General features: G+C 44.7%; 1 protein-coding gene across 1 annotated transcript; it reads left to right on the top strand.

Annotated features, from left to right (window-relative positions):
* The first annotated feature begins 1,349 nt into the window (after positions 1–1,349).
* On the top strand, positions 1,350–22,546 carry LOC114910948 (LARGE xylosyl- and glucuronyltransferase 2-like). The gene is made up of 6 exons (XM_029253555.1): positions 1,350–1,367; positions 9,328–9,493; positions 9,585–9,657; positions 10,989–11,103; positions 11,736–11,861; positions 22,511–22,546. Exons 1-6 carry the CDS (start codon positions 1,350–1,352, stop codon positions 22,544–22,546), a joined length of 534 nt encoding a protein of 177 aa, XP_029109388.1.
* Positions 22,547–23,982: the final 1,436 nt, after the last annotated feature.

Genomic DNA, 23,982 nt, shown 5'->3' with positions numbered 1-23,982 from the left:
TAACATTTAAATTAGTGGTCTTCAGACACGGTGCTCAGTGGCTCCCGTCAGGTGGATATTTGTTTTGTCCTTGCACAACGCTTGTGGGATTGACTGATTGGCCACACTGATTTGTGAAAGAGGTGATCAGATGAATTAAATCAAATTGTGGTTTGCATGGTTGACCAAATATCTACACCTCAGTTATTATAAGGGACATGAGTGAGGACCAATGATTTGGGTAATGGGTCCCATCTAGTGGTAGAAAAAATATCTACAGTTGGTTCAGCTGCTGAAGGTGAAGACTTTTCACGCTGGCTATTTCAATAGTTTATGATGACATAGCTTTAGGCTCCTGTTGGGTATGTGCACAGCTGACTGTAGGCAGTGAGAGACATTTTACTCCTCCATTTAGCTGTTAGTTTTATTTCATGGCAGCAGGAGTAAATCTGCTATGCAGGGAAGAAAACTAAGGACTGTCTGACTAAGTCTTTGTCCTTCTGGACAAACTACCTGTGAACAAGCTGGGCTGGGCTGGGCTGACCTAAGTGACCTGCATCATGATTTTATTGAGGAATGCAATAGGAGGGTGTTACGGGTTTCCCCCGGTGCGGGTGCATCAGGCCCAAGCGCGGAGCACAGGAGGACGGTTCATGGGGCGATCCAGAAAACGTGGTCAGATAAACAGACAAACGGTCACTGAGCTGCAAACAGAATCCAAAGGGGCAAATCCAAGAATCATATTGAGGAGCAGGGCGAGGAGCAGGACGGGGTTCCACATTGGGCTGTGCTCCACACTCCCCTCCTATACCTGTGCTTAATGATTCGTGGCAGGTGTTCACCGTTGCGCAGCCATGGGGGGCGTGAGAGTGGGTCTCATCTGGTGTCACAAATTGTGTATTTGGTCCAAAATTTTCTCTAACAAATCTAATAAAACATAGGAAAGGTTGAGTCCAAAAAGTGAAAATGTGGAAAACTTATCAACACCCATTTAAAATCTATTTTTGTGCTAAGATTTTGCTTTTCATAGGTTTTTTGGATCTAATATTTATCAGGTACTAGTTATTTAAGGTAGAGAGTTTGTTATTGTGGATTGGCATCAGCAAAGGTGGAAAGCATTACCTCACCTCAACCCACCTCATCACGAGATCTGAGGTGTCACTTGTAGTAAGACAGGGTCATGCTAGGATCTCTCATCTTCATACCTCTGCAGCTGAAGGGGCTACATAGCAATAAACATCTGCTTTGTTATCTCAATTTGCCATAAGCCTGAGGTGTTGCTTTCGGTTAATTTGGAAAATGACTGTCTCTCAGTTAATAAATCGTTTTAAGAAATTTTAAGTAGCTTAATGTTGTAAGTTGCCTTGGAGATGTTGCTTTGGGGAGAAGCATGAATAAATTTAAAGTAGTGGTTTTATGCTGACTGCAGACATTTTAAACTGAACTATTTTAATGATAAAATTCAGAAATTTCACTGAAAGATGTCAGACATCTTTTTATATATTCACTCATGTTTTATTTCCATTTGTTCATTTATCAAGTGATTCCTTCCAGAGCAACTTACAACGATTACTATGTAGTATTTAGCTGACTCCTTTATTCAGAGTGATATACAATGCTTCATACACTGCAACATGCTACTCTCTAGCTGTAGCATCTGAAGTACCGGACCATGTGTGGTTTTGCTGTGTAAAGTGAGATCTGTCATATTTGGATCAAGAAGACCCTATGCTTTCTATTCTATGCTCCATTTGACTTGTACTGTGGTCAGTGTTCTGTGTCAGACACTAACCCAAATTCCTTCTTCTGTGTTTCTTTGCAGATTGCAGGATGTGGCAGTTGACTGTTATGGGACTAAAACCCACTTGAACACCCCTTAGTTTCTTTCCTTTGCCTTCCACAATGCTCTGCTCCTGCCAGAGGAAGCTCAAACTCCTGGTTTTGTCCCTGGCATTTGTGATACTTCTGACATGGCTGTACCTTTTAGTGGTGACCTTTCCTCCAAAATGACTTCCAATGTACACTATGAAGTGTTATCACCCCACACCTTAATCACCCAAGGAGACTTACAATACTAGATACACCTCTTTACAATGAGTAACTCATCCATGCACCATTGAAACACACTTTCACTCACAACACTAGGGGTGATTTTTAGAGTCACCAGTCGACCTGAACAACATGTCTTTGAACTGCAAGGAAACGGGAGCAAGGTAATCTACTCATACTCTTAATTCTGAATAAACACTTCCAGTATTTTTTTATATATATATATATATATATATTTAATATGAGGCACATGAAGCAAACAGTTTTCTTATTGAAGTACCAGTTTATATTTATTCATTTAGCTGATGGTGACTTTACTTAATTAAACTACTTACAATTATTTATACAGCTGGGTAATTTTACTGGAACAATTTAGAGTAAGTACCTTGCTTGCAGGTATTACAGTAATAGGGGAAGATCTGAATCAGCAATCTCAGGATTGAAAGGCAGCAGCTCAACCACTACACTAACTATTCATTTTGCCATGGTGGCAGTGAAATGTAAATGACTTTGTCACGTCCACAAACCAAGCAGCTGCATCTGACGGTAATCAAGACCAGGGATAAAGGCAGTGCCATCCCAGCACAAGGTTGTGGAATTTTGCAATGCCTTGCCTTGCCCATTCAGTGCTTTTTTCCCCCTACAGCCTGTTCCTAGTTCTTGTGTTCCCCTGGCTTTCGACCTCTGCTTGCACTTTCTCTACTTATATACTTTTCACAGCATGGCCAGCCTCAGGCTGATTGAACTTGTTTGACCCAGTGGTACTCACAGGAGGTCCTACAGTAGGGTTGCTACCTGCAGGTTTGAAAAATAAAGAGTACCCTACAGAAGAGGTTTGAGGAAGGGGAGGGTGGCTGAGATATTTCTTTCTTTATATTATTTGAGATGAAGTGCCTAGAAGTATTCTCCCTCCCACGCTGTACTTAGTTAAATTTCATTGTTTTACAGCATGAAAATGAGATGTGTTTTAGAGAATTGTTCCCCAAAGCAGGTGCTTTACTAAACTAAAAATAAAAAGCAGAAATCAGTTGAATGCATTAGTATTCACCAGCGCAGAGTTAATACCTTGCAGGAAAATGATCTTGTAGGTAATTTCTGTAAATTGCTGTAGATATTTGTTTTTAATAGCAAATATTAATTGTATATATTCTTAATACCTAATCTGAAACCCAAAGTCCAGGTGCCCTCACCAGAAGGGTTTAAACTGGGTCACATAGCTAAGGCTGGTCCTTTTTCATGGAATTCAGAATTTGTTTTATCTTCCCGTGTCATAAAGGCTGTATGTTTCCAAGTGCAGGTCCTTCAGAGGGAGCACCTTTCAGCCAAAATGACGTAGTTCGCACATTTTACAGACACACTTCTTCCTAGGTTTGCCCCTGTTTTGTTGACCAATTGGAGCTATTTTTTTAGTGACTGTGACTTGTGTTTCCATGTTCAGTGTCAGTAGATGTCAGTAAAGCACACCCAAACAAAATAAGTCTGTGGGACTGCCTTAATTCAGTTTGCTTTCACAGTGTTCAGAGCTTGTATGTGGTTTTCTTAAGTGTCGGTGGTGAGTAACAAGATGACAAACACTGCACATATTTATTGGATAAATCAGTCAACAACTGGCATTAAATATAAATTTTTAGAGAAATCATTTTAACATTTTAATTTGAAAGGTTTTTAATGTAGCTGAAATGTAATATACACACACACACACATTTTCAGAACCGCTTGTCCCATACGGGGTCACGGGGAACCGGAGCCCACCCGGCAACACAGGGCGTAAGGCCGGAGGGGGAGGGGACACACCCAGGACGGGACACCAGTCCATCGCAAGGCACCCCAAGCGGGACTCGAACCCCAGACCCACCGGACAGTAGGACTGCGGCCCAACCCACTGCGCCACCGCACCCCCTAAATGTAATATATATATATATATATATATATATATATATATATATATATATATATATATATATATATATATATATATATATATATATATATATATATATATATATATATATATATATATATATATATATATATATATATATATACACACACACACACACATACATACGAGGGTGGCGCAGTGGGTTGGCCCACAGTCCTGCTCTCCAGTGGGTCTGGGGTTTGAGTCCTGCTTGGGGTGCCTTGCGATGGACTGGTGTCCTGTCCTGGGTGTGTCCCCTCCCCCTCCGGCCTTATGCCCTGTGTTACCGGGTAGGCTCTGGTTCCCTGTGACCCCCTATGGGACAAGTGGTTCTGAAAACATGTGTGTGTGTGTGTGTGTGTGTGTGTGTGTATATATATATATATATATATACACAAACACACCCACACACATTGGCTGAAGCTGCTTGCTCCAAGCAACATGGGGGGCAAGGCTAGAGGGGGAGGGGCACACCCAAAATGGGACATCAGTCCATCACAGAGCACCCCAAGCAGGGCTTGAACCCCAGATCTACCAGACAGCAGGACCTGCCAAGCCCACTGTGCCTTGTAGTAACCCCTTCTCTGCAATTGCACATCTCTTTACAATAAACTGAATGTGTGTTCCCACTTGATGGGATGCCTTTTGGAAAGGGTGGTCCTTACATTGTCCCCTGTCAAAAAAGAATGTCCCATTGTCCAGGACTGTCCTCAGAAGTGCCTCCAGCTGGGAGTGCATGGTCCTTGATACTCATTGCTGGTGGCTGGGGCAGGGAAAGCAGAGGTAGCCCACCAACTGGCCTTGGTCCCAGCGTAGTTTTTTGATGTGTACACAACAAGTCGTGGTGTCGTCAACATATTTCTCATTGCTTGCCTTGCATTCCCCGCAGCCGGCTGGTTCTCACAGCGACAAAGGGGCCATTCACTGCAGAGGCTCCATGTTTTGCCAGTGGTGGTAAATACCCCTCCTCTGCATCTGGGCATCCCACTATTTTAGAGAGAGTATGCTCCTCCCTGGAGTGCCCCTGGTCACTCATGCTTCACGACAGGCCCTCCACCTTGACCCTGATCACTGCAGGCTCCTCTGTCAGTGGTTACTGTCTTATCGCCCTGCTGGCTTCTTCCAATTCTCTCTTCCATCTTCGGGGTTCCACATATCTTGGATCCAGCTTCTCAGAGTACAGCCCCAACCCACTCTGACACCAATGTAACAGGTGCAGCTTTAGGCTCAAATGGTGCAAAACAAAAAAGACACACAGAACATTTACTGGAGCACCAACACAAAGTGAAAGGTGTCAGTAAGTACTGAAAAAAACAAAGCTATTGGTTTTAGGAAACCTTTTTCCTGAAGGACCTGCCTGACACACTCCCCAGCAAGCCCTCACCCCCTAATAATTCCTGGCAGTCTGTACTGTGGTTGCACGACTATTTCACATTTTTCACAATTTCTCTTATTCACTGGTGGGGGTGCTGTGGCATGGTAGGTTTGGCCAGTGCCAGCTGTGTGGCGGGTCTGGGGTTTGCCCTGCGACAGAGTGGCGTCCCGTCCGGGTTGTGTCCCCTCCCTCCTTGGGCCCATGCCTTGCGTTGCCAAGTAGGCTCCTGCTCTCTGCAACCATGCTTAAGGCAAGTGGTTGTAGACTTTGGTTGGTTGTTATTCACTACTATTTAAAATAAACATCTTTATTGAGCTATTTAATAAGATGATTAATAACAGCTGGTAGTGTAGTGGTTAGCGCTTCTGCCTTTTGGTCCAAAGGTTTGATCTCCACTTCTGGCTCTAGTACCCTTGAGCAAGGTACTTACCCTAAATTGCTCCAGTAAAATTACCCAGCTAATAAATGGGTAAATACACACACACACACACATTTTCAGAACCGCTTGTCCCTTACGGGGTCACGGGGAACCGGAGCCTACCCGGTAACACAGGGCGTAAGGCCAGAGGGGGAGGGGACACACCCAGGACGGGACGCCAGTCCATCACAAGGCACCCCAAGCGGGACTCGAACCCCAGACCCACCGGAGAGCAGGACTGTGGTTCAACCCACTGCGCCACCGCACCCCCTAAATGGGTAAATAACTATGTGCTTATAATAATTCATAGTTGCTTGGTAAGAAAGCATCAGCTAAATGAACAAATGTAAAAAGAATATGTTTTTCCTGCTTGAAGGGGATGTCCTTCGGTAACGCCAGTTGTTACAATATTATAAAGTATTTCATAATATTATAAAATACAAAATGTTTTTTACAGACAAATCAAGGGAAATATGTATTATTAGGGGTTTATTGATTATTTTAAGTTATAAACAAGTCATTCCAAGTTGTGTTCTTTACCTATTGTGTACTTAAGGAGCCAGTGTAACATTGGTTGGATCTGTTAACTTGTTATATTAAACTAGTTCAACAGGTTAGAACAGTTGCACTTATGTCTTAACTATGGTACACATTAAGAAACACTGCACACATCTCAAGGCATTTAATGCTAATGGCTTTGGTTTTGTCCACTTCATCTCCTGAGCTTATCCACGTGGCATATGTTTGCACAGGTTACAATGCGAGCAGAGATGTGGTCATCCTGGTCAATTCCACCTTGTTCCACAGGTGAGAAAGTGCCATGGAGCGGACTCCATTTCTAGGCATGTACACGCATGCTGTCATGTTGCTAAGTGAAATCAGTTCACTTCTCAGTTTACACTTTCCTCAGTACTGTGCACTCTCTTGGGCTGCTCGTTTACACCTTAACATTCAGAGAAATATGTGTAACACAAAGCTGTGGCTATTGCCTTCAAATATGAGAAATATGAACTATGAAATATGAATCTAAATACAATGGAACTTCAGCATGTCCTTCAATTCCCTAAAAATACCCTCCTGTACCTGGGACAAAGCAGCGCTTCATTAAGGAATGCTGAGGAGTCCAAGTGATGGCAGGATGCTGCACTTAGGTCCACCTCTGTCACGTCCCACGGGGTCACTGCCCCTCCTGGTCAGAGGCGGCGCCACTCAGTGCCGCTAGTTAACGCTCACGTATCACCTCACAGTCTCATAGGACACGGAGGTATAAAAGGAGCCAGCGGAGCAGAACTACTTGTGGATTCTTAATCAGCGGTTCTATTGTGCTCTCTTGGCGATTCGTAGTCTCTTGTTCTCTCGGTCTGTTTCCTAGGTGTGCATGTTCCAGTCCCGAGTGCCCATCCCGTCAGTTCCTGCCTCTTGTTCTCCAGTCCTGGTCCATCGTTCCTGTCCAGTATTTCGTCACGTCTCGGGGTTGCGGTCATACTCACAGAGTAGCGTTTCACTGTTCACCGTAGTTCAAACACCGTGTGTGTTTCCTGGTCTCGTGTTTCCTGTTTCACTTCCACCGAGTGTCTTACAATACGCACAGTGCACTTTTAACATCACACTGCACGTGAGGTCATTTTATATTTCGTCTGGGTTTGGACGTAATAGCAACGCGCGTCCGTGTCGGACTCCCGTCCGGACGCTACAACCTCTTTATGGTGTGTCAGTCACATGGATGTGCTTTGTATACAGGCTTCTTCCACAGCTAAGGTTCTGCTACCAACTGAACTCCTGGGGTCTAGTCTAAATAAACTCTCAGTGCCTAGTGCTCTTATTGTTGGCATCATGTTACCTTAGCCCCTTGCATCTGTTAAAACTGAAGTGTTATGCCTGCACTTGCCAAAGAAACAATTTTTGAACATTATTTGATAGAATGTACATGACAGATAAACTGATTTTTGCTTTGTATTTTCTTAATGTAAACTGTAAGTATATAGTGCAAGTGTTAGTGTTCACACTAGGCTCCCAAACAAAATGAAACTGCCACGCCCACGCCTCCGAGCCAACGTGGAACACCTGGGGCACAGCGCAGGCTGATGCATGAAAGGCAGCGTCGGACCAGAAGCTGATGTGGAACCTTGTTCAGCCTTGTTGCTTGCGACCTCCTTGCTATTGTTCTATTCCTTCCTTTCCCCATCCTGTAACCCTACTCCTTAGTCCTAGTGCCTCCTTATGATCATCGACCTCTTGCCTGTGTAGCGACCTTGCCTCTTGGATTGCCCCTTTAATGACGTTCGTGCCTAGAAGACCTTTTGCCTTGTCCTGTGACGAAGTCTCTTGGATTTCCCTGAATAAAGCACGAATTCCACTCCGCACTTGGGTCCGCCTCTTCCTTCCGGAACCAGCCATGACAGAAACTGGTTCAAACAACTTAGACTAGATACTCCAGACATTGTATCTTTCACATAACAAACAGTCCTCAGTTGTTTGAACACTATTTACATACTATTTGTTACATTCATTAAACGGTGCTAACCAAGTGAGCTCCGTAACATGTGTGTGTGGCAACTTCACCTAACACCTTTGTCCTCCAGTTTCTTCAAAAGTAACCTATCATTACAACCTGTCTCAGGCTTCCAACACATATGTCATCTGAATAATGATTTAACAGGAAAATAAAATCTTAAACATGAGGATGAGTTTTAATGGCCAGGTGTACTGACGCACACAAGGAATTTGCTTTGGTTCTTAACGCTTCCAGTATTTACAGAGAACAAACAGCTGACATAGAATTACAGATTAAATAAATAACATATTTACAGAGTATACAAACACGAGAGTACAAATAGTATAAATAGAAAAATAAGTAAATAAGTAAATTACAAAAGTGATGGGATATTGTTGCACTGTTGTTAAACACAAGCTCAGAACCTATCACATGGATTGCATCATGCAGTAAACACTAATAAAAATCTTATTCATAAAACAGTTCCACAATACTGGTAAGACTTTACATAGATGCATAAGTATTTACACAGTACTTAGGGTTAAAACCTAGCACTCCTTCATCTTCATCTCATCAACCTACTTTGGAGGGTAACACATCTTACACCTCTTTTGACCACCAGAACATCGGCTGAGAGAAGCACTCTTTGCAGGGGATATGATAGACAGAAATGAGAGGATACATCTCAGAAAAAAAAAGATCAAGATAAAACAGTATAACGAAACAACTGAAACGAGAAAACTGTGATGTGATGCCACAAATGGTTAAGATAAAAGAAAGTAAACGTCAGAACAGAAAACTGTTAACTCCTTGATTTCTCCGAAAGTAGGCTGGTCCGCATTTGCACAGATAAAACTTTAGCATAAGGTGAAGTTTGCTGAAACTGGAGCCAACTCACTCCATGACACCATGATCAAGGGACCTTTGAGTACAATGCAGCAGCTGAAACCATTGCACAACCTGCTGAAATAATGACTATTATTTGGTTATTATTCTGAGCGCATAGAGTGTCAAAACCTTGCGTTAAGGTGTAGATTGAGTTCCCTGTGACCATTGAAATGGTGTCTCTTGGTTCAATGTTGTAGCCAGAGGTGGCATGGGTCCCCAACAAGCAATACTCTGAGATATATGGTCTGATGAAGCTGACTCTGACCAAAGCGCTGCTCACCGATATTGGTAAGGCCATCGTCTTGGACACAGACATCACTTTCGCTACAGCTATGTCCGAGTTGTGGGCCGTCTTCAGGAAGTTTTCTGGTGAAGGGTATCACACCTCTGTCTGGTAGGTAACAGTTGTTTTATTGCTCTTGTGTTCAGCTCCTCACCCCAACTGTCACTTCGTTCTCAGGCAAGCAGGCCATCAGACTGGTCAAGAGCGAAAGTTACTGGTACTTGGGAAACCTGTGGAAGAATCACAAGCAATCACAATAACAATACGACACAGACACATTGGCTGAAGCTGCTTGTCCCAGGTGGGGTCGTGGCGAGCTGGAGCCTAACCCGGCAACACAAGGCGCAAGGCTGGAGGGGGAGGGGACACACCCAGGATGGGACGCCAGTCCGTCGCAAGGTACCCCAAGCAAGACTCGAACCCCAGACCCACCAAAGAGCAGGACACAGCCAAGCACACTGTGCCACTGCTCCCCCATAATGATGATAATAATAATGATGATGATGATGATAATGATAATAATACACACACACACACACACACATCTTCAGAACCGCTTGTCCCATACGGGGTCACAGGGAACCGGAGCCTACCCGGGAACACACGGGCGTAAGGCCAGAGGGGGAGGGAACACACCCAGGACAGGACGCCAGTCCGTCGCAAGGCACCCCAAGCGGGACTTGAACCCCAAACCCACCGGACAGCAGGACTGTGGTCCAACCCACTGCGCCACCGCACCCCCTATGATAATAATAATAATAATAATAATAATAATAATAATAATAATAATAATAATAAGAAGAAGAAGAAGAAGAAGAAGAAGAAGAAGAAGAAGAAGAAGAAGAAGAAGAAGAATATACTACATGCATATATTTTTCCTTTTTTAACATCTGTGGGATTTGTGAAAAGTATAACAAAACCAGCATCAAAACATCTTAATTGTTAATATATTATTAGCGGTTTCCATAGGATTCTACTGTACAGTATTCTATAGTAAATTACAGTGTAGTTTCTTTACAGAATTAGGCGATTTTCAACCAGTGACAAGTTGACTGCCACGCCCACACCTCCTGGCCAACACAGAACACCTGGGACACAACGCAGACTACAGCATAAAAGGCTGCGTCAGACCACCAGCTGATGTGGAACCTTGATCTGCCTCCTCGTTAGTGACCTTCTCCAGCCATTTCCTGCTCCCGAACGCCTTCCCTGAACTCATCCCTTGTTCCCGTGATCTCCTGCCTCTTTCTGATCATCGACCTCTTGCCTGTGTACTGACCTCGCCTTTTGGATCCTCCCTGTTACGACGTTCGCACCTCGAAGACCCTTTGCCCGTCCTCTGACCTCCTCTCTTGGATTTCCCTGAAGACACCACCACGATTACCGCTCTGCACTTGGGTCCGCCACTTCCTTCAGACCCAACCATGACATTGACATAACAGAATTATCAGAATGAATCTCCTTTTTAAATCAAGGAACACCTGTAGGGTATAGGACCAGCAATTATTATCTCTAGAACTCAGTGCAAATGGTTTGAGTGTTCTTGGTGGAAGTGATTGGATGCGTCCTTTGTCATATCACATGGCTCATCCTGCTGATGTTGGATCAATTGCATGGGATTGGCTGCGAGCAGATGTGGAGACTGATTGAAGAGACGGAGCTCATGAGCATGCTGCTCACATCACTGGCTTACCAGGTCATTTAAAAGGCTGTACCATCAGGGGTTAATGTTTTTCACAATCATCTGTCTCCTGAATGAACTAGGTAATAGCACTGTTTTCAAATATCAAATGCAACAATGTGAAGGGTATTTCTTTAACTACAGAGAATGATTTATTCTTATATATTCTTGAATATTGTATAGTGTTAATCATAAACATCAAAGCACTGTGAGGCAGTTTTGCTGATTGAATTCTACTTCCTTAAGCAAATATCTTTATTTCATATGTAGTAAGACCCTACATAATGTTTTTATTGTTGAAAATGAGCAAATCAAATTTCAGCAGAAAGCCAGAAAAATTATAAAAAACCATTAAACTAAAGATTCTGAAGTTGCAAACAGTTTTATTAAACCCACAGCTCCTGTAGGGATCCAGTTTTTTGAGTGAATAATGAACTGGACTGATCTGGAAAGACAGAGACGGTGAAGAATAAGGAATGAACTTTGCTTTTATCCTTTTAGCAGATACCTATCATTATTTACATAATTTAACATTACTATTTATACTGTTAACAAAAAAATGTCATATTGTGGCTGTATTAAGAGTTCAAACTTCAGACTATTTTTCCAGCCATCTTGCAGCATAATCAGTTTGTTGTCCCATGCAGGACATATTCAATACAGTGATAAAACAGAACCCATTTCTGGTGCACCAGCCGCCCTGCTTCTCCAGTGTCCAGCTGTCTGATCATACACACTCTGAACAGTGCTACACTGAGTTGTCTGACGTAAAGGTATGGCCAGATATACTGACATATCATCAGTGGGTTTCACTTCAAATAGATCATCATAGAAGAAGAATTCTACTTTTGAAGTGTATGGCACACACACCCACATTTTCAGAACCACTTGTCCCATACAGAGTCACGGAGCCTACCCAGTAACACAGGGCGTAAGGCCAGAGGGGGAGGGGACACACCCAGGACAGGACACCAGTCTGTCACAAGGCACCCCCAGTGGGACTTGAACCCCAGACCCCCTAGAGAGCAGGACTGTAGTCCAACCCACTGCGCCACCACATCCTGAGCATATGGTAATGGTCTCAAATTTACATGGAAGAATTGTAAGAATTCTCACTAGAACTAAGAAGAGCGATCATACAAACGTTTGTATAACCCCGGTACTGTATAACAGCCGGTCCTCCAGAAAATGTCACTGCATACCATTCCACCTAGGGAGGCGAAAGGGTGGGTGACAGTGAGGAAAAGGGTCAGTAAGTCACCCTAACTTGGTGTCCTGAAACTGACTCTATGGTGACGCTCTCTGTTAACTATCAAACGGTGTCTTTCCTAGTAGACAATGGGGGCCACAATCAAGGTCTCCAGAGCAGGCATCACGCTAACTGCTTCAACTTTGAGACTGTTTACCCTCATTGCTGAAAAAGCATCTTACTGTGCATGGACTCTAGAAGACAACACACTGCTGAGGGACATGATTCCCTCCTCACAAGAACAGCCTGAATGCTTATACTGTACAGTACGTTATTTTGCAGAACAACAGGAGGATGATGATGGATGGAAAAGAGATTTTGTGGAGGTAGGTTCTCCAAATGAGAAACTGCTCATCAAATACCTGTAGTATTAGACCAGTTAACAGTCGCCTCCATCCTCCTGTCAGAAGAACAGAAAGAGTGGTACAAGGGGGGTCAGTTCCACATCTGTTGCTGGGTAAGACTGAAACCATTGTGTGGAAGAATCTGGGTCCATGGGTCCAACAGTGTGAGTGTAGAGAAGACTGGGTGTTAGTAGAATGTGGAAGATGGGTTTCGAGAGATGGTGAGGTGCAAAAGTTTAGTGTGGATCAACAGGTGACAGTAAAGAGACAAATTGTAGATGTGGGCAGCAAAACGGTCAGGGAGGAAGCGTTAGAACCAACCTAGCTGCAGAACTTCCCTGACTGTTGTCTCTGGGCAAAAGAGAAAAATGATTTTGGAAAGATGAAAACAGCCCAACCCCCTAGTAACAGTTCCAAAATCCGATTACAGACCACATCGCATAATATCCCCTGTCGAAAGAAGCGGAGGAAGGGATCAGTGCAGTGCACAAGGATCTGGTGGCAAGGGGTGCTGTAGTGCCAGTAGATTACTCGCCAGTTAATTCATGATCTTACCAGTTAAAAAAAACGGATGGGTCCTGGAGCTTTGTGCAGGATCTAAGGGGGTAAACACAGCTGTACACCCTCATGCTCCCATTGTGCCGAATCCTGCTACCATTCTGTCATCCATACTCCCAGAGGCTAAGTAGTTTTCAGTAATTGATCTAGCTAATGCATTTTTCTCTATTCCAGTGCACCCGGACTTGCAGTACTGGTTTGCCTACACGTTTAAGGGTAAGAGGTGGATGTGGGCAGTAATACCACAAGGTTACACCGAATCCCCAAGTGTGTATGGTCAGGAGGTCGGAAAGAATATCAAAATGTTCACTACACCTAGAGAGAGCACACTGGTCCAGTATGTAGATGATCTGCTACTCTGTTCACCTTTTAAGGTTCTGACAGGGTCTTGCAGGGCTGAAGTGGAATCCGAATGCAGTTCACAAACGGGTTTGAGATTGCTGGAGGATGCCGGTGCTGAATCGTTGACTGTACTGACACCCAGTGACTGGGTCATGATTCGGGACATGCCTCAAATGCACTGGAACCAACCCCTCTGGAGAAGGCCCCCAAAGTGTTGTTAGCTACCCAACACACTGTTAAGGTTGAAGGCAATGACTCTTGGTCTCATCTGTCACTTTGTAGGAAAATGACCACCCCACCATCGCCATGACTCTAGTGGTTCTCATTTGGGCCTGTCTGAGCCTGACCATAGTAGGAGTTGATGGTGTGAAAGAAAATTTTCCCTTTCCTGTTTCAATCATAGGAGACACTGAAAGAAACCCATTCGTACAAATAAAGACTTTCACAACAACATCGGCCGATGGTAGAACCCCAGATGGGTGTCTCTTCGATCAGTCTTTATTGGTCGCTTTTATTTGTCAAATGGGGGGCACGGTGGTGCAGTGGGTTTGACCGGGTCTTGCTCTCCAGTGGGTCTGGGATTTGAGTCCTGCTTGGGATGCCTTGCGATGAACTGGAGTCCTGTCCTGGGTGTGTCCCCTCCCCCTCCAGCCTTACGCCCTGTGTTGCCGGGTTAGGCTCCGGCTCCCTGCAACCCCGTATGGGACAAGCGGTTTCAGATGGTGTGTGTGTGTGTGTGTGAATGTGTGAGTGTGTGAATGTGTGAGTGAGTGAGTGAGTACAAGAATTGCCTCCTCCATCAACACCATGATAGTGTAGTACCAGAATAATGTCCTGTTACAAGATGACAACGAGGGTGAGTATATGTGAGCATTTCATGCTCAAAGGAGGGGGTGTGGTGTGAAAAATTGTTTAAATAGTTAATATTTTCAAGTGATTAATAGGTTCTAATGTGACGTAAGAGTTAAAACATTCAGAAAATATATGCTGTCTGCTTAACGCAATAAGGAAATGTTGATAGGGAAAACAAAATGCAAAGAAAGTTTAACCTTTAGGATGTATCCTGATACACTACTTAAGTTGTCTGCTTATGTGTCTGACTGTTTTGTGCGGATCTCTAGCGGCTGATCAGTTCCAGAAAAGGATATAAAATTTCTTTAGATTTACATTTACATTTACATTTAAATTTATTCTTTTAGCAGACGCTTTTGTCCAAAGCAACGTATATCTCAGCAAAAGTAAAATTTGTGCATTACATTAAGAGAAAGAGACATGGCTGCAGACATCTGACTCTCATGTAAACCTAATTTGTTACCTTCTGCTTGCTGCACCGATGTTCATCATTCAAGTAGGTGCATAAAACACAGGACAGACAAATCCTGATACCCTCCTACCATTTTTTTTTTTTTTTTTTTAAGTATGATACACAAACAATCACATACAATGCTGGAGTAGCGGCTGAATAAGGGCTTATCTCGGGATGCTCATGAAGTTATGGTGCATGAAAATTTACACCGTATATGAGCTGGAGAGATCTTGGGCGAAATGGGTCCAGAAAAGGTGAGTTTTCAGACCCTTCTTGAATGTAGACAGAGTTTCTGCAGTTCTGAGTGAGAGGGGAAGGTCATTCCACCATAACGGAGCCAGAACCGAGAACCTCCGTGCTTTACCTCTAGTGCGCGGGACCACCAAGCAAGCAGAAGTAGACGAGGAAAGGGGTCTAGCTGGGGTGTAGCGGTTGATCAAGTCCTGTAAATAGCTGGGAGCAGTTCTTTTGATGCATTTGTAGACAATAACCAGGGTCTTGAATTTGATTCGGGCAGCTATAGGAAGCCAATGCAGAGAAATGAGTAGGGGAGATACGTGGGAACTCTTTGGCAAATCAAATACAACTCGTGCAGCAGCATTCTGTAATAGCTACAGAGGTTTGATGGCAGTAGCAGGAAGGCCACACAGGGGAGTGTTGCAATAGTCCAGACGGGAAGTCGCCATACCCGGAAAAAGTAGTTGGACAGAGTCAGTTGTGAGGTAGGGGTGGATCCTACGAATATTATGCAGGATGTATCTGCAGGAACAGGTTGTGGCTTCGATGTGCCGAGAGAAAGACAGACTCGAGTCAATCGTTACTCCCAGACTCTTAGCCAATGAGGTAGGCGAAAGCAGTGAGTTGTCCAGTTTGATCGATAGATCATGACAGCGGGATAGGCCAGATGGGAGATAAAGAATGTCTGTTTTGGAGAGGTTGAGTTGGAGGTGGTGATCAGACATCCACGAAGAGATGTCCGACAGGCAGGCAGCAATGCATGGGGAGATGTCTGACGCTCCAGGTGGAAAGGAGAGGAAGAGCTGGGTATCATTAGCATAGCAGTGGTATTTGAATCCATTGGAGGCTATGACTCAACCCAGGGAGGAGGTGTAGATCAAGAAAAGAAGATGACCCAATACCGACCCTTGCGGGACACCGGTTGAGAGAGGCAGAGGAGAAGAACGAGAGCTCGGCCAGACCACTTGATAGGATCTGTCAGATAGGTAGGACTCTAACCATCTTAGTGCCAGACCTTTGATCCCAAGTTGATTAAGAGAGGAGAGTATAATCCGGTGGTTGACTGTGTTGAATGCTGTAGTCAGACCGAGGAGGATGAGGACCGAGGAGAGGGAGGCAGCTCTAGCAGCTTGGAGAGCAACAGACACTTCCAGAAGGGCTATCTCAGTGGAGTGACCAACTTTGAAACCAGACTGATAACCATCGAGGAGATGGTTCTGGGTGAGGAAATCAGACAGTTGATCACTGGCCGCCTGCTCTAGGGTTTTACACAGGAAGGAGAGGAGAGAGACCAGCATGTAATTTTCAACCAGATTGGGATCCAGGGAGGGTTTTTTAACAGAGGTGAAATTAGAACGGTTTTGAAAGCACCTGGGAAACAGTCAGAGGAGAGCGAGGAGTTGATGATCCTAAGATGAAGGTGGAGAGTTACAGGGAAATGTTGTGTAGGAGTAACAATGGGATCAGATCAAGCAAGGAGGTGGTGGCTCTGCGCAATATCAGTAGGTCAGAGATTTCAGATTCGGACGGCAGCTTGAATATGGAGAAGATAGCTTTGCAGGGAGGTCCAGCACAAACCGGGCAGGTTGATGCTGAGAACTTGTCAGTGATTGCTTTGATTTTGTCTCTGAAAAACAAAGCAAAGTCATCAGCAATGAGAAAAGAGGGAGGAGGAGGTGGCAGGGGACACAGAAGGGATGAGAAAGTGGCAAAGAGTCTGTGCGGTTTTCTAGATGCAAACTGTATTTTTTGTGGAAGAAGGAGGTTTTAGCTGAATAGACACCAGAGTGAAAATCAGCTAAGAGTGACTGGTGGGCATCCAGGTCCAATGGAGTTTTGGATTTACACCATCTTTGCTCTGCAGCCCACAGTTTGGTCCTGTTAGCATGTAATGTATCAGACAGCCATGGGGGTGATTGGGGCAGTGATAGAGACAGCATGCCATTCAAATGAAGACAGATCATGCAGTTGAAGGGGAAGAATAGAGTATTCCCACCGGGGAGAGATGAGCAGGCCTGTGCCTCCACCTCTGCCAGTGGAACGAGGGGTATGAGAAAAGGAGTAGTTAATGGAGACTGCTGCAGGTGTGGCTGTGTTGTCTGCGGTGATTCAGGTTTCAGTTAGGGCCAGGAGGTCCAGTGAGAGATGGGAGGCATAGGCTGGTATGCAGTCAGCCTTCCTCACAACAAATCAGCAGTTCCAGAGTGCCATGGAGAAGTTGAAGCAGGATTGAGGGTTTCACAGACCAGGAGAAACTAGGTTCTGGTAGCAGCGGGAGCATCTGAGTGTCTGGTGGTGGTGTCAAACAGTTCGGTTGCCCTAGACAACTTTGATGTTTGACATATTTGCCGCATGGTCACACCCGGAACAAGATTACGATGGCAGGATTCACGTAGTGACAGTGACCTCCCTCGGTGGATTCTCACAGGTAGACTCCCTTGCTTTTGCACCCCGAGTCTATGCACCAAGAGGTTCCTGCTACGGATCACCAGCTGCTATTTAAACCAGGCTAATTCCCATCAGCTGAGGGAATTGGCTTTGACTGGCTTTCTACTGTGACTCCCTTGTAAATGTTATTTACTCACCAGTTTTCCCAAGTCCTGTTCTATAGCTATGCTCCACTCCTAAGTGTCTCGCCTGTCTATGCCCATCTTCTGTGCTCCTGTCCAGGTTTTGAGTTCCAGTCCAGTATCCTGTCACACCTCCATGTTCAAGTCCCATTCACAGACCCCTGTTTCACTTGTTGCCTTTGTGAGAATCCCCTGGGTGTTTCTTTGTTCTGTCTTCATCATATCACTGTACTTTTCAAATTATACTGTCCATCTGTAAATATGCTCTGCATGTGACATCACCACACTTCACATCTGTGTCTGTTTTACATCCAGACATCATAAATGTATTGAGTCAGAAAGTTTTCAGAACTCTGTGGGGTGCAGTGGCGTGGCAGGTTTAGCCTGTGCCTGCTCTCTGCCAGGTCTGGGCTTCGAGCCCTACTTGGGGTGCCTTGCGATGGACTAGTGTCCTATCCTGGCTGTGGCTCTCCCCCCCTCTGGCCTTGTGCCCAATGCTGCTGGGTTAGGTTTCGGTTTGCTGCAACCCTGCTCGGGACAAGTGTTTTCAGCCAGCATGTGTGAGGTCCTTGTGCGAAAGACAAAAAGGACCATCTAGACTGTTATCAGCCGAAGGTGCAAGCACCAGTGTCTGTGATGTTGTGGGGGTCCATTAGTGGCCATGGCATGGGTGACTTGTAAATGTGTAAAGGTGGCATTGATGCGAAGGTGTTTATTGGGATTTTAGAGAGACATATGCTGCCATCAAGTCTTTTCCCGGGAAGTCCATGATTATGGTTCAGCAAGACAATGCCAGGCCTCATTCTGCACGTGTTACAATGGCATGGCTTTGTAGGCACAGAGCATGTACTTGACTGGCCTGCTAGCAGTCCACATTTGTCTCCCATTGAAAATATATGGCGGATCACAAAGAGGAGAATCAGACAACAGCGACCACGGACTGTTCAGCAGCTGAAGTCTCTTCTCAAGCAAGAATGGGCTAAAATTCCACTTGCAAAATGGTAACAATTAGTATCCTCAGATCAATTAGTAAAATCAGCATCATCAAATAAAACCTGGATGTTTTATTTGAAGGGGTGTGGTGGCGCAGTGGGTTGGACCACAGTCCTGCTCTCCAGTGGGTCTGGGGTTTGAGTCCCGCTTGGGGTGCCTTGTGATGGACTGGTGTCTTGTCCTGGGTGTGTCCCCTCTCCCTCTGGTCTTATGCCCTGTGTTACTGGGTAGGCTCTGTGACCCTGTATGGGACAAGTGTGTGTGTGTGTGTGTTTTATTTGAAGGGGGGTGCGGTGGCACAACAGGTTTGGCCTATACCTGCACTCTGGCAGGTCTGGGGGTCGAGCCCTGCTTGGGGTTCCTTGCGATGTATTGGCATCTTGCCCTGGGTGTGTCGCCTCCCCCTCCAGCCTTGTGCCCTGCACTGCTGGGTTAGGCTCCAGTCCACCACGACACCACTTGGGACAAGCGGTATCAGCCAGTGTGTGTGTCTATGTTTAATTTGATGAAATAATTTATATTTCAGTTTATTTTGCACAATGGGAGTATGTGAAGGTCTTACATCTATTAATCTAGTCATTGAATACTCATATTCCTTGCAATTTCTTTGCAGTTTTTCAGTTCTTCCCCTCTAATTCAGAAAGGGGTGGATATAGGTCCTCTTCCACTAGTAATCACTTTCTTCTATTCACACTACAAGGTGGAGACTTTAGTTAGGTACTGAAGCACACTTGGAGTAGGCTATTTACCAGCTCCCCACTGCAGCCCTTCCTACACCCTGTTGCCTGTAAGTGTGTCAGAAAAAAATCCATAGAAAGAAATATGGTTTGTCACTGATGAATAAGTTCACTACAGTATGAAAAAATTACCATAATTTTCCCAAGAAGAAAAACTTTCTGAAGAGTTCTACACTAAAAATGTGTGTAAATTTGTAATCTCACAGATCTTAGGCCCCCACACAATGGTCCTGAAAGATGAATTGCTTTATTGACAAAATCTTACATGTAGAACTGTAAAAAGGAGTGCTTAATGGGCAGTTTTCACACTTAATCAGGGTTGGTTTTTATAAGTGCAACATGACTGTTCTTTCAAAAACCTTTTGAAAAAATTCCTATATTGATGGAAGAGGAATACATGTCTAACCCTAATCCTAACAAAAGACTATATATGTCAGAATGTAATTAAACTGGAAAGGGAAGTCGCAGTGGCATACCATCATCCCTTGTCTCATATTTTAACTCTGTTTTTATATTAATCCTTATTAGTGTCCCTTGTTGGAAGCCCATAACACAATATGGCTAATTTAGACAATTTTGAATGCAAGGTGAAAAACCCATTTATGCTCATGACTCCTTCACATGGGAAATAAGGAAAGGAGGTGAAATAACAGGCAGCATTTGGTGTGAACAGTAAGAGTGGGGCGGAAAGCAAATTTATTTGGTTAATCTGAGAAACAACAGGAAGTACCACATCAGGTCATGGGAAAATCATGTTGAATGCCAACATGATATTTAATCATAGCACCAAGGCAAGTGTTACAATGAAGCACACAGGGAGTGGACAACCAACACAACCAAGCCTTGTAACGCTACTTTCATTTCATTGAAATGAAAATAAATAAAGCTTGAGATGAAATTTAGTTTGCAGGGATTAAAGCATGGGAAAGGGTTGGGTGAGGACAAGAAAAGGAATAAGAGGCACTATCTTGGCAGAAGATGCCATTCACGCAAATTTCATAAAGCAAATATCAAAGCAATTCCTGCAAGCAAAGGCCACAATGGAGGGAGGCATCAGGACATCAAAAAAAGGGACTTATAAAGGCACTCATTTTATTGGCGTCTGGAGGAGAATGCCAGTATGGACGGGTAGTATTTCACCCAGCTGTCACCTTTTCAAGGATATTGAGGAAGCTCTATCCAGGTACACAGGGCCTTAGAATGATTAGGTTGTGCCATAGAGTGTGAATTTTATATAGAGCTGAGCGTATGAAAAGACCTGCCAAAACCTTCTCATGTATTACCCCTCCTCATCTCCTCTGAATTGGCTTCCTAGGCTGCCTGGATCACCATTCAAGACTCTGGTTACAGTCTACAAACCATCAACAGATGAGCTTCCTGATCTCTCCAATTACTTTATCACTCATTACACCCTGTCCACACTGCTATGCTTCTTCACCTCCAACCTGCTTGGTGGTTCCTCACATGAAAGGTGAAAAGCACTAAGGTATTTGGTTCTGACTCATGTGGTGGAATGACCTCCACCTCTCACTCCAAACTGCTGAATCTCTGTATTCAAGAACACATACAAAACTCACTTCTTTCTGACTAAATTCTTTTAAGGACATCATAAACATGTAAATATTTATGTTTCACAATTTTGTGATTAGAAATTATTCCTAGATTAGGAGTAGTTTTGATTTGGCCTCTCCGCTAACGTGAATTAGCCTGGTTCAGATTGCAGCAGGTGACGGGTAGCAACAGCCTAAAGGTGAGACTACTCGGGGTGCAAAGAGAAGGGAGTAAAACTATTGGAGTCCACTGAGGGAGACCTCTGCTACAACATGAGTTCTGCCGTCACCATCGTGTTCCAAGAAGGATCATGTGTCAAACATGATCGGCAACCAAACTGTGCAACATTACTGACAGCATAAACCTGGTTTATCCTCGTCTATCAAGCCCTTCAGCCTGTTTCAACCTCTCCATGGGACACTGGAAGTGCCAGTCTGCTGTGAGGAAGGCTGACTTCATACCAGCCTCTGTCTCCCATCTCTTACTGGACCTCCTGGCCCTAACTAAAACCTTGATCGACCCAGAAACACAGCCACACCTGCAGCCCTCTCCACTAACTACTCTTTCTCCCACACCCCTCATCCCTCTGGCAGAGGTGGAGGCAAAGGCCTGCTCATCTCTCCCCAATGGGAATATTCTGTTCTCCCTCTTCCCCTGCATGATCTGTCCTCCTTTGAATGACATGTTGTCTCTATCACTGCCCCAATCACTCTTGTGGTTGCTCTTTATTGTCCTCCTGGCCCTCACGGCCTACCGGCCACTTTGTGGATTACCACGACATCTTGTTGAGCTCTCTCCCAGTGGACAACACTCCGTTGAATCTCCTGGTGACTTCAACTTGCATGTTGAGGAAATTCATGCAAGAGGCTTTCTGCTGCTCCTGCAGTCCTTTGAGCTTTGACCTCTCCCTGTCTCAGTCCCCTGCTATTCATAAAGCTGGAAAATACCTTGACCTTGTCTTTTCCCGTAACTGTGGCTGTCCTATTCTCTCTGCTCCATCGCTGCATGTCTCTGATCATTTCTTTATTTCCTTCCTACCATGCCTCACTACTAATCCCTCTCCTTCTGCACCCATTGTCACCTTCCGCCATAACTTAAAATCTCTCTCGCCCTCCTGCCTTGCCTCTGCCACACTGTCTGCTTTCCCTTCTGCACCACAATTCTCAGACCTATCGACAGACAATGCTACTAATGTTTTTCTTCTGCCCTATCTTCCAGTCTAGACTCTCCCTGTCCCCAGACTTCCAGACCAGCAACGCCCCAGTGACTCTCTCTGTCACTCCGCTGCATGTCTCTGATCACTTCTTCATTTCCTTTCAACCCTGCCTCACCACTAATTCCTTACCTCTTTCTCCACCCGTTGTCACCTTCCACCACAACTTAAAATGTCTCTCACCTTCTTGCGTTGCCTCTGCTACGCTGTCCATTCTCCCTTCTGCTGCACAATTCCTGGATCTATCAACAGATGATGTCACTAGTATTTTCCTCCTTGCTCTGTCTTCCACCCTTGACTCTCTCTGTCCACTGTCTTCTAGACCAGCATGCCCCAGTGTCACCCCATGACTGACTGATACATTACATGGCAACAGGACCAAACTCTGGGCTGCAGAGCGAAAATGGCGAAAATCCAAGACTCACACTGACCTGGATGTCTACAAAAAATACCTACCTTTCACTCTGCTGTCTTCTCAGCTAAAATTCAATTCAATTCAATTTATTTTTATAGAGCGCTCTTCTCACGCAGTGACACAGAGCGCTTTAACACAGGCATAAGGCAAGGAAAACAAATACATCAGATAAGAAACAAAGAAGACTTGGATAATGACTACCATAATATAGTACTTTTACAGAGCTATAAGTAGGCCTATTGGCCACGGAGGAAAGGAACAAAAACTCCCAACTGAAAGTCGAGGGAGAAAAAACCTCTAGGGGTCCAAGGGCCAGTGGCTTCCCACCCCTCCTGGGCATTCTAGATTAAGTAACAATTCTAAGATATCATTACTACTTGTAATCTATTGTTACTATATGGTAGCTTGAATCTCCAGCTCAGCATGGTACATCTTGTCCATCATGGCAATTGGTCATCATCTTCAGTCAGCATGGGGTCCTTCTGTCACCACCGACGAGCCTCCTCAAGTCTTATGTAGCGAGGCAATGCTCAACAAGAAGAAAGAACAGGGTTATTAATTCGTAACTGAAACAAGTCAATTTAATATGCATTGGTATAAAGGTGGTGTAAGAGACGAGGCAGGAGACAAGAGGTGCAGTTATCCATTGAGGAAGGCTTTTATTTGCCTTTACAGCGGGGAGAAGGAAGGGGATGGAAAAGGGGGACCAGGGAACAGGTAGGATGAGGTTTCGTGCGGGTCAGGGGCCTGGGAGAGTTGGGTCAGTCGGGACGCGGGCGTCGTCTCTGGGATCGGGATCGGGATCGTCTCTCTCTCGTTCTCCTTCTCAGTCTGTTCTCTCTACTGCCGAGCACCGGGAAAGAAATAGTGAGTGTAATCAGCCCCAGCTGTGGCTGATTTGTCCCCATCTCCGCCCCCTCCCCGGGTGTCCTTGGTATGCTACAGGTGGTAAAAACAACCAAGGCAAGTGGAATTACATTTCGAGGTGGAATGCCTGAGTGAACATGTAAGTCTTTAGTCGGGATTTGAAAACAGAAACAGACGAGGCATTTCTGACAGTAACTGGCAAAGTATTCCACAGTTTAGGTGCTCTATAACTAAAGGCGAGACCTCCTACTGTGGTCTTATTGATCACAAGTACTTTAAGATAACCTGCATCCAGTGATCAAAGATATCGTCCTGGGATATAAGAATCAATAATCTCACAAAGGTAAGCCGGAAAAATACCATGTACTGCTTTATAGGTCAAAAGAAGGATTTTATAATCAACTCTTAATGCGACCGGGAGCCAATGTAATGATTTAAGTACCGGTGTTATATGGTCGTACTTCCTAGTTCTAGTGACAATTCTCGCATTAGCATTTTATACCAACTGTAGC

Source organism: Scleropages formosus, chromosome 7 (assembly GCF_900964775.1).
Source record: "Scleropages formosus chromosome 7, fSclFor1.1, whole genome shotgun sequence".
NCBI lineage: Eukaryota > Metazoa > Chordata > Actinopteri > Osteoglossiformes > Osteoglossidae > Scleropages > Scleropages formosus.
The sequence above is the reverse complement of the archived record's forward strand: the minus strand, read 5'-3'. Positions and strand labels throughout refer to the sequence as shown.